At 37.0% G+C, this 16,921-nt stretch overlaps 1 protein-coding gene across 8 annotated transcripts in view; it reads left to right on the forward strand.

The window, feature by feature from the left end:
* EVI5 (ecotropic viral integration site 5) overlaps positions 1 to 16,503 on the forward strand; it is a 70,856-nt gene extending 54,353 nt beyond the window's left edge. For 7 of the 8 annotated variants that reach the window (XM_063165708.1, XM_063165707.1, XM_063165706.1 and 4 more), the window contains one exon: positions 15,249 to 16,503. In XM_063165708.1, the coding sequence (XP_063021778.1) occupies positions 15,249 to 15,554 (306 nt within the window). In that variant the 3' untranslated portion in view covers positions 15,555 to 16,503. The other variant, XM_063165714.1, reaches the window with a different exon arrangement.
* The last annotated feature ends 418 nt before the right edge of the window (positions 16,504 to 16,921 follow it).

Raw genomic sequence — 16,921 nt, forward strand, 5'->3', positions numbered from 1 at the left:
TTTGGCTAGCTGCTTTCTGATTGTACTTCTGCAAAAGCTAAAAGAAACGTTACACATTTGCAAATGCATCTTCCTGAAGATAGGGTGATGGTGTGTGTGACATGCTGACCACAATCTCCAACTGGTTACCTTGTAAAAGGCACTGGAAAAGGAACAGAGCTCTTGGGGACTGTATGGTTACCTTCTAATACATTGTAATTGTGGAACTTTAAACTGCACATAAATGCAAATGGTAATTAAAGGAAAACTTATAATTTAAGGTAGGGGTGGGACAGGTATGTGTGAAACAAGGTGAAATGTCTTGGCATGGCCATCAATGTTGATTCTGCATATATAACTTTTTTCCCTCTCCAGCACTGCATTTTTACAGACTTTTACATCAAAAAAGTTGCAGGTTCTCCATCTGAAAGATGGAACAAAATAATGACCAAATTCTTTATTGAATACAAGTAACTGCTGACCAAGTCCATATTCTGGCCTTTGGATAAACACTATTTTGTGCTTTTGGCCAGCAGTATGAATTTAAATGTTTCTGTGTCAGTGGAGCCTGGAGGAGCTAAATACTTTAATTCTATTCTGTGATGTCATCCATCAGATGGCAATAATACCAAGTTTTGGCAACAACATGGTCCATCCTAATTGCAGAATTCTTGTGAAAGTTCTCCTGTTCCATCAGTGTTTGCAAGCCAGGCTAGTAGCCAGGCACAGGGAAATCTGGAATATCAGTGAGGAACACCAATAAGGACAGCAGAGAGTCACTATTACTGAGCAGTGTCTAAAGGTGAATTCTTCACTAAAAGGTGGCTTGGGAGTGGGAGTTTTCTATGGTACAGGTGCAACAAGCTGCTGCTGTACTATCTCTCAACTTTCAGGGTGAGAAAAGTTTGGCCCTTAGTATTCAGATATTTCTCTCACTCATTCCAGTGTGATAACCTAAATCAGCTATGTGTTGGAACTCTGCATGTTGTATCAAATGATTAATCAAGGGATTCAGATTACAAAGTGCTGTAAGTATGAACAAAACTTCTGAAAAATCAAAATAATTTTGGTCACCTTTCCTGAGCTCAAAATTTTGCATGCTTGTGAAGAATAATGCAGCTTGCAGCCAAAAGGATAAATTTCAGCTGCTTTTACTACTCACCTAGGAATAGTAATGCTGCAGTCATCTTCAAATAACATTATAAAAATACTTATTTGCAGTAAATTCAAGTTGTGTTCCTGTTTCTGAATAAAACTACACATACTGGAAATTGGTATTATGGCACCCAAACCTTAACTGATGAGCCACACTGGTATTAAATGTACAAAGTAATTAAATAGAAAAAGATGCCTTTTTTCTTACCACTCAAACACTGTAAAATTATTATAAATGGAATTATTGGATTTTTGGCTTGTTCTAACAAGCTGCGTGCCTGATTCCTTTTTTACCAAACCAGAGGGTTTCTGTAGCATGGTAATCTGAGTTGAATATTAACTACTTCAGAGTAAGTATGAACACTTCAGGAGAACCGACAAAATTTGGAGCTTTGAGAACATTATAATTAGAAGTTGTCAACTTCTGCTCTACTGGGCTCTGGATTTCTGTAAACTTCTTGCTTTACTGATGAACACTGGAGTGTTAGGTTAATGGTTGGACTCTGCAGAGGCTTTTTCCAACCTTTACAATTCTATAGTTCTATGCACATTGTCTTAAATCTGTTTACATGCACCTCTTTCTTTGTGCTGATTTGAACAACCAGTTATGGGTTAGAATATAAATATTAAGTATAATTTGTAATGTTATGTAAAATAGTGCATTAATTCTTAAATTCCTCAGTGCAACCATAACTCCACTCTGAAATCAAGTACATGTAGATCAATTATTACTTACTTGCATTTTGAATTAGTAAACATATCTGGTTTTATACTCATTCCCTAGAAAGCTACTGACAGCTTTCCTGTAATCTTTTACACAACCTATCAGTATTCAAAGAACAGCTGATGCATTCTGAAAGGACACTCAGACTGAAGTATTTCTAGTTAGCCAGTAGCTAATCCTGTGATCAGTCATGTATGTTAAGTGCTGTACTTCCTTTCCTCCTTACTGGCTAAGTTTGTGATTTATTTGGCACAAAGTTATTAGGTGGTTGTGGCTTATGACTTTATTGTTGAAGGTTGAAACTATTGTGAAAACCTGAAATGATCAAGGATCATCACAAACGTGACATCATGATGTAAACTTCTTTGAGAGCTTTCAATATGTCCTAGCCTTAACACTCCGCCTTCTCAGAATCTCGTGTTCAGTTGCCATTTGTTCTTTTCATTAACTGAAGGCTTTCTGCCTAGCATTTTCTTTCTTTTTCCTTTTCCCTGCCATTCTTAAAGCTATCTCTGCAGCATTCTTGACTTCTAGCTTAGTGGGATTTTAACTTAGAATGCTTTCTCAATGTGCAGCTCCGGCAGGCTGCAGCTTCTGTGAAGCAGCTTTTGTTGCTCTTGTCAGTAAGTACAGAAGCTTGGCTGCCCTGTGTTTGCTACAGGAGAAATAAGGTGTAGTGATCAGTCTGTTCTGTCACTTGACCTCCCAGTTCTTGTGCTTTAACTGATGTAACATAAATGGCCTGAGCACACAGACCCTTTAAGGTTGTCCTATGCTTAGATACTTTCAGGCTGCCCCAGGAATGCTAACATTTCACAGAAGTTGCCTTTGATTAGATACAGAAATGTTGTGTGAAAGCAACTTCTGTGAAACATTTTTACTGTTCAAGAGAATAGATCACTAAGTAGGTAGTACTGAAGTAAAGCTGTTAAACTATGTGGAAATAAATACATTGGAAGTTTAGCCTGTTACAAGTTTCCATTAAGTAAATTTGAATGCTTAAGAAAAACTATGATTATTGAAAAAGCTGTTACTCTTTTAAACACAAATCATATTCTGGAGAAACAAGGGGGAGGTTGTTTGTAGTTTCCCACCTTTTCCTTTTAATTCAAACTGAATGGAATTAAATGATTTATAAACTGCTGAAGTTCTGCATTTCATGCACTACCTCTCTGTATGTGCAGTCACTTTATATATATTACCCAGCAGCTGCTTCTGCTTCCTGTTGGATGTTGCAAGGCTTGTATGTGTTACCTAGATTACAGGGGTGGTACAAAAGATTAGAATTGATGTGCTTACCCACAAACTACACTGGCAGACCACAAGACACCTTTGGAGACAAAAGCAAGTGGTTTCCAGTCTTTCAGACTTTGTGATTTAGGACTGAAGTGCTTAAGTTTAGGTTGTTTCACTTGAAATTTGACAAAGTTTGCCTTTGTCGCACTGTTAGGTGATTTTTGTCCCTCTTGGAATCCTATAACGTGTTTGTTTTGCTGTAAAATCTCAGATTTTTGTCTTTATGTACTATAGTTTTCAAAAGTCGATTTGGTTTAATCTTATGACAGCTGTCATATTAAAAGCTGAATTCTGCCTAACATGTTGCTTGTACAAAAGCAAGCAGCCTCTACAGTTTGGGATTGTGGATGTGTATTGGCTGTCTTACAGGACAGCTTTATGAAGGCAACAGCAACATACAGAACATACAGTGCTTCCTTTCCTTAAGACATTTTTTTCCTCAGAAAGTAGGAATATGGATACTGAAGATAGCCCATTTTTCAATTTTACTATGACATCTGTGCATCTGCATGGACTATTCCACCCACCATTAATCTAGAGATGATTGCTGGAGTTTAGGAAGAATATTGTGAAAGTAGCACTACATATTTTGTCTTGTTTTTTGGGCTTGCATCTGCTATTGACCAATGCCAGAGGAAGAATACAGTATTTTCTTCTAGCTGTTTCTTTCTAGTGAGATATCCTCTTGACAAATAATTAGTTGCAATATTTTGAGAAGAAGCAAGGATGATGTGCAAATCTTATGCAGGTGTTCGGTATTTGAATGAAAACCAAAATTCTGGTGTTAGTGTGATACACTGGTCCAACATATAGAAAATGGACAAGTTAACAGTGTCTCAGCACGGCCGATGGAAAAGAACAACATGACAAATAACTGGAGCGTTACTATTCTGCCAGAATAATTTTCAGGCATTTAGAAGATTTTATAATAGTCCCTTTAAGTGAAATTCCCATTTCAGAATCTGGAAACTTGATGGCTATTTGAAGAAGTAGTGAGCATTAGTTTACTAATCTTCCATTTCCACATAGGTATAGTTTATCTAGGAATGGATCTGATATTATGTCTTAAGAACCTAATGCAGTCAGTAAGATTCTGATATAGGTGTTATCTCTTGGTCTGATCGTGCTCCTGGTGAGCTAACATTTTAAGATTGGCTTAATGAAAAGAGATATAAAAGTTGGAGATTAAATACTATGCTTTTAAAAGATTTTGCTTGTGTAAATAAAATTCAAGACACTTTAAGTAATGACTTTGAAGATAAATAATGTATAAATTGTGACCAACAAAGTAATTGGTTATATGGCTGAAATAAGGATATATCTTGCAAGTTGCATTAGGTTTCTAGGCTTTCACTGCTGAAACTAAAATGGAGATGGGAAACTGAACTTGTAGCCCATCAGTGCGAAGGATTAAAAAAAAATCACCTATATGGACAGCACTATTAATACCTAAATAAAATTCAATGTGCTATAGTACAGTGAATGAAATATTAAACCACATCAATAGTTCCTTTAGTTTTAAATACCATAAATTTATATGGTAGGTAAACTGTGTTTTAAAGTGTTTCCTCCTTGTATTTTTTATTGTTAGCTAATAATCTTAAATCAGTTAGTGGTTCTGGGCCCCAGCACTGATGAATCCAGGTTGTCCCCTGAAGAGATGAGGGTATGCCTGTGCAAGCAGTAAAATGATGATTTCTGCATTGGCCATAGCTGAGAACAAAATGATGATACTGCTTGTGGCCCATTGGAGTAGCACAAGATGGGCTGGCCACTTCTAGCAGATTCCTAGCTCCTGTCTCTCTCATAATAATTGCATCTGGGCTTGATGATGGGATGCCAGTAGAAGCAACATTCCTTTCCTCTGTTAATTTTATTATTAGGCTTCCATTGAGTCAAATTTAATGCTTACCAAATCAAATGTTTTCTTATCTGATGCATGACTAGACTACATTCAGAAGCAGAGCAAATAACTTGGAGTAAGTAACACAGCTTTGCATAATGGAGATGAGGAGTGACTGGAGAAAGTGAATTGTAGTTGAAGTTCAACCTACCAGAAATTGTTTCAAGTTCTCTGAGGACATAATTAGAGAGTGACGGATGGCAGCGGATCAGATCATGTGCGCAAATGAGAATGAGAGAAGATCAGATTTATCACCATTTGAGTACCTGAGGAAGAGGAATAGCTAACATTTCTTTTATCAGAACTAAGGCAAAACCAGCAAGGCCCAAAAGGTCTCATCCTCTTTCTGTAATATATGCAATTAGATATAGTGTTCTTTTACTCAGTCTCTTGCCAAGTTCTTTCTCGTACTATTCATTTTTCATGTAGTGCAAACACAACTACATTTGTCTCTTGGAAGCTGTCATTTTGCTCACTTTGCTCACTTTGATAAAACCAGCTAAGATTTGTGGGATTCATTCCAGTCAATTTTTACTTCAGTCAATTGTTTTCCCTTCATAGTTCTCAGCAATGTTGGTTGAAAGTCCTGTATTAACTCTTGGAAAGCACTTGTTTCTCAGTCCAGACTGGAGTCACATTAACATCTTCTAATAGATTTTTTACTAGACAAGTGCTTTCAAAATATGTGACTCTTTATAAATGTTTTCTTACTTGATAAGAAATGTTGTCTCTGAAAGGAAATATGTTAGCCCTCAGATTTACAAAGTAAGCATTTCAGCTTGTGGTGGAAGTTTATAGCACAATAAATCATGTGCTTTTCTTTTACCATATCTTGCAAGAACAGTTGGACAAGAGATGATCAGATTTTTCCCTCCCCACAAATAAAGCTCTTGCAAGGACAGCTAAAATATGTAGTTGCTTTACTAGTATGTGTCAAAGTTACAGAATGTCTGTGCTGGCAGAGTCTGATTTAAGTGGTTGTGGTCAGTCTGAGGAACCTGTGATGTGATAAGATAGCGTTTGTGAGGTCATGTGGTTTGCAAACACCCAATCTAATGTAGCAGCTTTGTCTACACAGGATAGTTAAATATATACTCTATACTTTAGAAAAGTGAATTGCTTTATTCCTTTAACTCAGCTTGTCCTTATAAGGGTTAGAGATGTTATACTGGCTTGAAAATACCCAGATTATTACTGAAAGACTGAACTGATTGGGAGATTTAATTATTCAGTAGCTTTCTCCAATTTAATTGCCCTTAGTAAAGCAGCTACCTTTAGAAACTATCTCACTAAACAAGCAATTAACAGGCAGATGGAATACACAATTGAATCCCTGTGTATTTTATAACCATCATTTTTAAAATTCAATTAACTTTGAGTGGTGACAATGTAATTAACACTGGCATGTTACACTTGCCCTAAATGACAGTATTGATTCCATAATGATGGTACTTCATTCCATGAATCGTCATCTTTGTCAGAAAGAGTTGATTCCTCTCCCTTCCCCCCTGGTAACACCATCAACAAAATATTTTCCATCCCTTGTGAGAGGGAAGAAAACCTCTAAATGTGATCAATATAACCTGGACAGTAGTGTAGTTTTCCTTAAATGGAACAGGTATGACTTTGTTTACTTGGATGAGGGCAATGGTTTTTGGTATGAATCTTAACTGTTTCACTGCCACTAGTGACAGATTGAATTCAGTGCTAAAATAAATTAAGATTGGTGATTGCTGTTTTTATAAACATTTTCCCCCTTTTTTGTGCTGACTGCATCCTACACATCACAGCTTCAGATCTGTCTTGCTGAGCAGTGTAATATTTATTGATTGCAGCATTAGAGAGAAATACAGCTAGCTATAATTAATTACACTGTGTCCTTTAAACCTTGTATGGATTGCCAAAGCAAGTAAACTGATTAGAGGTAAAATTGTTTCTCTATCATGGCATTATAATATTCTTGATTTTTGAAGCTGTGTGGCCTGTCTACTTTACTGATAGAGCTATGTCAGGGTCTGTCATGTTTTTCTGTCTATAAATAAAATTTTGGGGATTAAAAAATGGAGGAATTGAGGGTCTACTGGTTTATCTGAGTAGTTGTTCCTTGTAAAAACTGTGGATTAGCACCCATACACAGGTACAAGCTCTGGAGAAGATTACTATATGTTAGTTTGTTATAGGTCTCTGTAAGCTTATCTGAATATAAGGAGGCAAACAGTAGAAGTGTGGTGGAAGCACCTCCTAAAATTCTTTTATCAATTTGAGTGCCAGTCAGCCCAGATGAAAGTAGCTTCTGCAATCAGGGGCAGAAATGTTACTTAGTCCATTTAAAAATGCTGAGTTTAAGCCCTGCTTTTAAATGACAGAGTAAAAGTGTGAAATGCTCATTTCCTGTAACTGTTGCCTGTAATGGGTGCATTTTCAGTCTCTATCAGCCAGTACATTCTAGTTAATACTTGAGGTTTCAGTGACATTTGTATTTATAGATGCATAAGGTAGGGAGAAGGAGTATTGAGATTTAGGTATTTTCTTGAATGTAGTAATTGCAGTACATGAGGTGTGATTGCACTGCTGTTTTAAAATATTTTTGTTGCTGTATCCTCCCACCAAACAAACACTTCCATTACAGCTTCTTGTAGAAAGAGTTTCTGGGAACTTTCTATAAATAACTAGCTAGGAGGTAGAAGGAAAATTCCTAGGCCTGTCATCCTGGACCTTCCTTTGGAATTGCACACAGTCTCACTACAACAAACCTGTCAGCTCTTATAAAACTTCCCTCAAGAAATAAAACCTGACACACTTACTAAATACTGACTTCTTTTCAAAACAGCATTTAAGTTGTGTATTCCTCAGCGCTGTTGCTATTTCAATTGTCTATTTGATACCTAACTTCAAAGTTAAGCTTGATTAGACTGCACTAGATCAAAACCAGATACTTAACCATAGAGTGCAGTGATCAAAAAGTCATGACCTCCCATTGATCGCTTTATTGGTTTCCTGTTCTGATTCACTGGAAACCTGCTGGTCTGAACACTTGTTGCTGGTTTTAATCTTTGTCACGTTTGCAGTGCAGCAGACTTCTCTATGGTAGAACTGATCTACAACATACATTTAATTTAACATCATATTTCATTTTAGCTCAAGTACTCTCAAAATGATAATGTTGAAAAAAACCCACTTTTTATAAAAAACTTGAGTCAAGAAATTTAAGAGTACATTCAGAGCAGTATGAAATAAACATGTGGACAACTGGAGGTGAGCTCCAGTAGATTTTATTCTGTAGATTTATTTAAGCTTCCTGACAGTTGTAGGGCTTTTTAAATACATTTTGTATTACTCTTAGACTGATTATGACTTATGAAAGCTGGCAGTTTAAAACAGAAGCCAAATATTTAAATGCTGATAAAAAACCCCTAAAGCCTGAAATTACTCAGTCTTGGAAATTCTCTGCTGCTCTTTTGCTTTTCACTTACAGCACACTTATCTCTTTTTAGTGGTATGGTCAGCAAAGTTCATTTGACATAAATATTTCAGGTTGTACAGCAATATGTTGGTCATCCTTTTAGAAGTATGAGTTTCAAACCCAAAGGTAATAGTTTCCTTAAACAGGAGACTTTAGTAATTAATCACAAACACAATCTTGGTTTCCAAGGAGCTAATGATGAGTGGGGCAGATTCAATCTATCCTGTAGTACCTCACGACTGTTGCTTTTAAGCCTACTATAGGTGGAAAAAGGAAAAAAAAAAAAAAAAGTCAGCCCAGAGGGTTTTTTAACTTTTAAGAATAGCAGCTATGCTGGCACAGCCAGAAAAAGGAGCCTAGGTTTATTCAGGTATTTAATATTGCCATTCACCACTGTTCTGGCTTGGGCCCACAGTAGGATTATCCAGCCTGGAGTTCACTGCTTGCTCTGATTTCCAATGAGCTACTCTTGCCACTTTCAATTTTTTTGCTGCAAGTGTTTGAAGAAATGAGAAGTAGATAAATGATGCTGCAGCTATATTAGATTGAATCAGTTCATAAACTCCAAAAATCACAGAATTAACTAGGTTGAAAAAGACCTTTGAGATCATTGAGTCCAGTCTATGTCCTAACACCACCTTATCACACCCATAACACCACCACTAGACCGTGGTGCTAACTGCTGCATCCAGTCTTAAACCCCTCCAGAGACAGTGCCTCTGCCACCTCCCTGGGCAGCCCTTTCCAATCCCCACACACTCTTTCTGAGTGAAATGTTTTTCCTAATGTCCAGCCTGAACTTCCCCTGGCACAGCTTAAGACTTTGTCCTCTTGTCCTGTTGCTGGTTGCCTGGAGAAGACCCCTGTCTTGCTATAAGCTCCTTTCAGGTAGTTGTTGAGAGTGATAAGCCTCCTCCTGTCCAGGCTGAACAACCCCAGTGCCCATAGCTGCTCCTCACAGGGCTTGTGTTCTAGAGCTTTCACCAGGCTTGTTAACTTCTCTGGATGTGTGTGAGCATCTCAACATCCCTCCTAAACTGAGGGGCCCAGGTCTGAAAACAGCACTTGAAGTGCAGCCTAACCAGCGCTGCGTACAGGGGAAGAATGGCTGCTGCGTTGTAATACCTGCTGGATGGAATATTTGTCTGGACTGATATTTGTCATTAATGGCAGTGTATTTCCTACTAATTCTGTTGGAGATGCTTCACTTACTTGATTTGCTGTGATAAGCATTTTTCCAGAAGAAGTTAGTGGGAGTTTTTTAAATGAGGTGATAGTGTACTATTCTGTGCCTTAAACTGCAGTAATCTTGTTACAGTAGGAGAGTCATCACTAAATAGCAGTCAGCTGTTAAATAGGATAAGGGATCCCATTAGATGCTGTGGACAGTCTCAGGAATTTTTAAGAATTCCAATTAATTTGCTTTTATTCATGTTAAATGTGATTTAACATGAATTTAATAGATGTGATTTAAATTTAATAGATCATAACTGATTTTTAATTGACTTGTAATTTTCTAAATCTCTATTTTCATGGTGTCAAGTTGACAATAATTTTCTGAATTAGAGGAAAGGTATTTGAAAATCCTTATGACTTGTTTCTTCAGCTAAATGTGGTTAGATCATATTTTCAGCAGCATTCTAGTTTTCTTTTGAATCATGTTTGGGTTTTAAGTAGGAAATCTTATGAAGACTTTCAAATGTTACTAAGGTTAGAACACATAAAGAGGGAAATCTGATTTTTAGATTCCTCTTCTTGCAAGTAAAAGCACTGAGAATTCAGGATCTTTATTCTTTAAATAAACATTTAAATTGATATACTGCCTTCTGCCAAAATCATTTTTATTCACCCAAGGCAGTGGTCACATTTCCATCTCACTTGTGTATTTCATGGTTATCTTACTGTGACTAGATTTAATACTCATTGGCAAGCTTTGTTAAAACCTGTCTTTATTACTTTGGAATTGAGTAAATTAAAATAATTAATTACTGGTTGAAGCCTTTTAAAAGGAGCAGACAGTAGCATTTTAGTTCCACTTTTCACCACTGAACTCCTAGCTTAAAACCTCACAGGTTACAACATAAAAATGTCTCCCAGAACTTAAGTCAAACTGTTTCACAAAGTCCCACTTGAAAGTTTAACCTATGTTCCCTAGTCAAAAAACCCAGAGGGACGTAGAAATATAACTTGCTTGCAACTGACTATCACCCTTCAAACTTGATTCTATGATTTAATATGGAACACCTTTTGAATTGTTTAAAACTTCTAAATTTCTCTTTACTGTTTCTCCTTCATGCCTGGCTTGATGAGGCAGTCAGCATCAGGTAAGAAAGTTTATTTTAAGGTTCAAGGATCTGATTGTTAGCCTTTTTTCAGCTCTTCTGTATTTGTGGAAGTACACTGTTACCTGTTAAGAGTATGTACAGTTTTTTCATATTTTGCCCAGTAGACATAACAGTTTGTCTTTCAAATGCTGAATTCTTTAGACACAAGAAGATATATAAATGTGCACATTATTAAAATTTTGTTGTTGATTCAGCTGGCTTTTGAAGGGATAATGATGACATATTTTTTGATCACATAATGTTATTAACCTTTTGAAATTTGCTAAAGACCTTGTGAATGTGTTGTAGTAAAAACTAACTGGGTTGAAGTTGCAGTCATCTAGACAATATGACCTGGATTTGAGAATTAAAAGCAAAACACATGGGGTTTACCAGACCTGGTTTTTTATTGGTTGTTGTTTTTCTTTTTTTTCTTTAGAGATCAGATTTGAGATTCTTGCAAACTGAAGCAGTAAAAAACAGGTTCCTTTAAATGTTACTTGTTGGAGTGACAGAGATCAAGTTCCCTTCACATGAAGGAAGGCCAGACCCAAAACTGAAAGCCTTTAACCAATATCGACTGTATAAAAGAGAAGAGAAACTGAGAGACCCTGGGGTGCAGGTCCACACTTTGTTAAACATGGCTGTAGTTCCTTAAGGGATAGGTATAGAGTAGAACTAGGCTGTGGGGGGAGTGTTTGAGTTGGATCCACACATCCTGCATTCCAAGCTCTTAGTTGGATTCCCCATTGTCTCAATATGCTTGGCTAGATGAGTGGCAAGATCTTCGCCTAATGCTTTCGTTCCTACCTTAAGCTCTTTTCCCATGTTCGAATAAGACACTGACAACAAGAATCTCAAGTCTGTCTTAAAGAGCTGACCAATTAGTTTCAGTGTGGATAAGCTGGTTGTTCACTTATTGCAAAATCTAAGCCATACCTACACAATGGCAAACATAGAAGTGGTAGTTACAAATCAGGAAAGATGTTTTCAGTTGGTATTGAGTCCTCTGACACTGGCTTAGCACGCAGCACCAGCCAAACCAGACAAGGCAACATTGGGCATTAATAGGAAGTATATTAAAAACCAAATAAAGGGAGTTGTATTGCCACTTGGCATCTGGATGGATGTAGAGAATTTAAAGAAGGTCTGTAGGAAAGTTAAAGGGAACTGAATGATAGTTGTCTTGATTAACACCTGTTTATGAGAAGCTAAAGTGGATTGGGACGCATCTGTTCTAGAGAGAAAACTCTATGATTAAAGTTTCAGAATAATGACCACGGAACTGCTTTTCACCATTTGTTCCTGCATTATTAGAGTCTGGGGGCACTTACTAAAATAAGTAGATTAATTTATAACAAAAAAAGGAATTTCTGGAATTTGCTGCCACAGGAGATGTGGAGGTAGACAGCAAATTTATGATCAGTCAGAGACAGCTGATCTCTAAATGTACGCCAGAGCAGCTAGAAAGGGATTTCACTCCTATTTGCTACAACAGCTTCTGGCAAGTGAATGGAGGCTTGGTAATGTGAACGTCCTGCTGTCACTGTTGGAGACACCATATTGGGCTGATGGACCATTGCCCTGAGCCAATAGTACAGTAAAGTTCCTCCCTTGAAAAAAGATACTGCTTTTTCTTTTAGAGGTGTAGAGCCTCACTTGCTAGACTGTAAAATTATATGAGAGTACAAAACTTAATTTTAGGAAACTTCAATTGTAGAGCTTTATGCTGCATTATCCGCTTTTATTTAATTGCATTGGAGTGCAGGCTGTCTGCAAATTGTTTCAAATATTCTGAGAAGCCACACTAAGCATTCCTGTTGCAGTAAAAATTCCAAATAATCAAGCTCCTTCAGAAATGCTCCTGAACAAATATTAGGTTGAAGGGGCGCTGAACAATTTTCAGCTATGACAGTACACTTGCCCCTGTCAGTGCAGCCTAGCAGGCTGTTACCTTCCTCGCTGCCCAGGGATGGTGTGGGTTTGAGTTTGCCTTCCTTGTGTCAGGCCCCATTGTCCTCTTCAGCAGTGCTGCTCTCCAGCCTGCTGATCCTCAGAATACAAGCAAGGTCTATGGCACAGTGTTCTGGCTGAGGTGGCCATTTCTGGAGCAGACAGAAATTCTGGAGCTCTGTGCCCATTGATAAATGTGTAGTGTGTAGTCTCTGCAGTGTGTTATGTTTCTTCACAGCGATCTGTTTCCCCTTACATGTGAGGAGTGCTTAAGAAAAAAGGCAGCCAAGTGTAAAGCTGCAGATCAAAAGTGTTTCTGGAAAGTCAGAGATTTGTTATTCTAACAAAAGGATGCACAAAGATAACACAGTGTTTTCTGAGCCTCCCTTTAGGAACTGGCAAAGGCTGTGTCTATTCGTGATTATCTTCACCACCAGCATTTTCCACAGACTGCCATTTGGAACAGTTGCTGCCTAAACTGTGAAACCATGATTTTGTCATGTTACCTAAATAACTTCATCTAAAGGTATCATGTTTAAGTCTTCACAAAAACAGTTGAGGTCATTGGCTTGGCTGAGTGTTCCAAACAACTAACATTGAGTATCAGCTTTATAATTTCAGGTGAACCAAGAGCTTAACTGTACAGACCTAAAAGCATATAATTTCTTTCTCTAATATGAAGTTCGTAGTCACTTGTACAGCAGTTCTTTTTTTTCCTGTGGTAAGGGTGGAGAGAAATTGTTGGGTTTCTGTGTTTTATTTTCCTAGTGACTAAAATTGATACCTGTTTTGGAAAATTCATGTGATAGCTAATCTGATCATATTGCAGGATATTTTCAGGAATAATATTTCTAAATAACACAAGAATTTCTGTACCAGGCTTTCTGCATCTAGATATATAAGCTAGTAAAAATTATCTATTCCAGATATATTTATATTTGATATAAGCTGGTTTTGCTTGCATCATGAGTTATGCTGTACAAGTGTGGAGCTCTATTTTTCTTGTCTTTATACAAAATCCTCATGAAACAACTGCAGCCTATGTGTATGTGAAGAAAATGCAAAAAACTAATGTTAGTATGCACAGTAACCACAAAGGTTTAGATCTACATCATGTTCCCGTATTCCTAACAGGGATTTTTTACTATAACATCAAAAGTTGGAGTTTTTACGTGCTAACGTGCAATTTCATGGCTTCTAGCATGATTATGACTCTTGTGATCTTTTTTCAACTCCTTTTTTATTCTCATCTTCTGCACAAGCTCATGGTAAGTACAGAGATGTCTTCTTCCCCAAACAGACAGGTAAAAATCTCCTATTGGTGTCAATACCAAGGACATACAAGCACTTCTTACTTATCAAAGTGAATATTGCCTCAGATTTCTGAAACATCAAACAGATTTTGGTAAAGAAATGCTTCAGCATTTTATTCCTTCTATTCTCCAGGTCTCTTGCTGTAAAAAGCCGCTTCCAAATTAGCACTAGGTGCATCTTTTAAGCTTTTAGAGTGACATCAGGAAGGCTCTATAATCTGTTTTTAATATTTATCTGCATCCTCAGGATTTTTTAGCTTAATATCTGACTGTCAAACTGATCCTGAGGTATCTTCTACTAAAAGCTAACAAAAATTAAATTCTAGATCAAGCAAACCAAAACACCACAAAAACAATCAACCTCCAGAATGTCTTCCATGAATTGCAGTTATTTTTCATTAAATTAATAGGAGACTTGCCAAACTTTAGTGCTTTGGGTCTTAGTTTTGAATAGTTTGAATGCATGGTTGAAATTGTCTATCACTCTGCAGCACATTGAATTAAAATATTATCTGTCTGTGGTCAGGTAACAATTTCTGTCTTGTTTGACATTCTCTTAAAATTGCAACTACAATCTCTTTATGCTGTACAGAGATGTTTCTCTCATACTATTTGATGCGAAATGTCATAGGATCTGAATTAGATAATTAAGATACTTAATGTTACAATGTAGACTGAACTAAACATCCTCTTGGGGATTTTTTTCTGTGACTCTGAGAAGCTGGCAGTATTTACTTGGGAGCCCGTTCATTGAAGGGGGTGCTTTCTCAAGTAAGAAATCAGGCAGTATGAGATAGAATGGAGCTATAAAGTAAAATGTTAAGGACAAAAGTGCTGTTGAAACAAATAGGCCGCTCTAGAAGACAGAAGCCATCCTTGTGGGGATATTAAAGATGCAGTAAAAGCAGAATCTCTCATTACTGATTCTAGGTACCTTGATTATTAAGCCTTAGAACTGAAATACTTGAAGTGATCATCAAATGTGCTACTTTCTGGTCTTTCATTTTATCCAGTAAGAGTTCAATGAGGCATTTCTTGATAATACACTTGGTTTTTTCGTTTGGTTTTTGTTGTTTGGGTTTTTTATTGCTGGACTCTTGAGCTGTGATTAACTGTCAACTTCGACTTTTTCTAACAGATCAAATGTCTAAAAGGCCAGAGAAGCTTCTCAGACCAACCCACTTTTGATGGGATTCACATTGTCAACCATTTCACCGGAGATGATGAATCATTTCATTCTTCTGATGAAGATTTTCTAACTAACTCCATACAGGAGAGTGGGGTGAACTTTCATCTTCCCAGGAGGACTGGTCAGATGTCTTTGGATCACACACTTGTAGACAGCAGTGACAGTGATACTGAGGAAAGTGCCCTTCAGACTGGGAATTCAGACAAGATGGTTTCCAAGCAGAGAAGAACAGAATCTTACTCTACTACTGTGTGATTATCACTGTGACTAGCACTGAAGACTTCCATATTTCTTTAAGGCTGAAAGTCTGAGGGAACTGAAACCATCCAGCAGTTGGTCTGGCCTGTGATAAATATATACAAGTACTGTCTATCTGCCTTCTCTCTTTGCCAAATCTTCCTAATGACATACCATTGCCATAAAATAGGCTGGGAAGAAGTTGATGGATGACAGTTTTGACAGTATTACTGAATGTTCTTTGGTTTAGAAACTGCAAATATATTATTTCTTTAATGTGTAAGAAGCAGTTTTGCTGTTCACAAACACAGGAATTATTTTCCTCAAAAGAAATTGCTTTTGTGCAATATTTTATGCTCTGAACAAATGTGTATGTTTTACATTGTTATCCTTTTGTGATCAAGATGGACCCTAGTAAACCATCTGATCATGACACACATATATATATAATTATCTTATGCTTCTCAATTAGTTTTGGTTTTTTACTAAAGTTATTGGATGCCCACAGAAGGCTTGAAAGGCAAGCCTTTATCTGTACTACTTCATATATGCAAATAATGGTCACTAATGTCATAAAGGTGTTTTTCACCATTTTCACTTAAATCTATGTGCATCTGCTTTTGATGTTGCTAAATAATAAATGGTCTGAATATGTTAATTACAATAATGTTTATTTTGTACATATTTATGTATCTACACCAAGCTGAAAATGTACATTACTCCATTTTATATGAGGAATGTAAATGTTGCGATATTACTGTCTCTGGTATTCTAACAGGAAAATGAATTCTGTATATACACACTAAAAGTGAATTACTAAATAAAGGCAAAACACTAACTTTGCATTAAGTTTCAGCCTAGCTACACTAACAGGCTCATGTCAGAAATGCTTGTTCAAAACACTATTGACTGAAATCTTTTACCTTCATGTATATGTAATGAAAATAAATTTTTCATGATTTAACAAGGTTGCAGCATTTACTGTTTAGTCCCGTCCAAGCTACAGCCCTTGGTTACCACATAGTTACTTGCATTGGCTCTAGCTAGGTTCAAATGAGGTGAAGAATTATTCATGTCTTAGTTTTAATAAATACACAGAGCAGTGCACATACGTTCAGTCCTCTTAGAGTTTATATTACGGAGCTATTTAGGAAATAAACAATTGGTGCCACCACCAAATAGCTGTGATTGAGCAGAGCAGTAAGAGCTGAGCTGAGCAATCTGCTTCCAGGCTCCTGAAAACTGAGATCTGGTCGAACAGCCTGAGCTTCTTGAACAGAACAAGATATCCTACTGTTGTCATATGCACATTTATGTGCACTTGCAGACACATTCTAGAGTCAAGAATGTTCTGTTATTGCCATCTTATGTAATTAGGCAATCTT

Source organism: Melospiza melodia, chromosome 11 (assembly GCF_035770615.1).
Source record: "Melospiza melodia melodia isolate bMelMel2 chromosome 11, bMelMel2.pri, whole genome shotgun sequence".
Lineage (NCBI taxonomy): Eukaryota > Metazoa > Chordata > Aves > Passeriformes > Passerellidae > Melospiza > Melospiza melodia.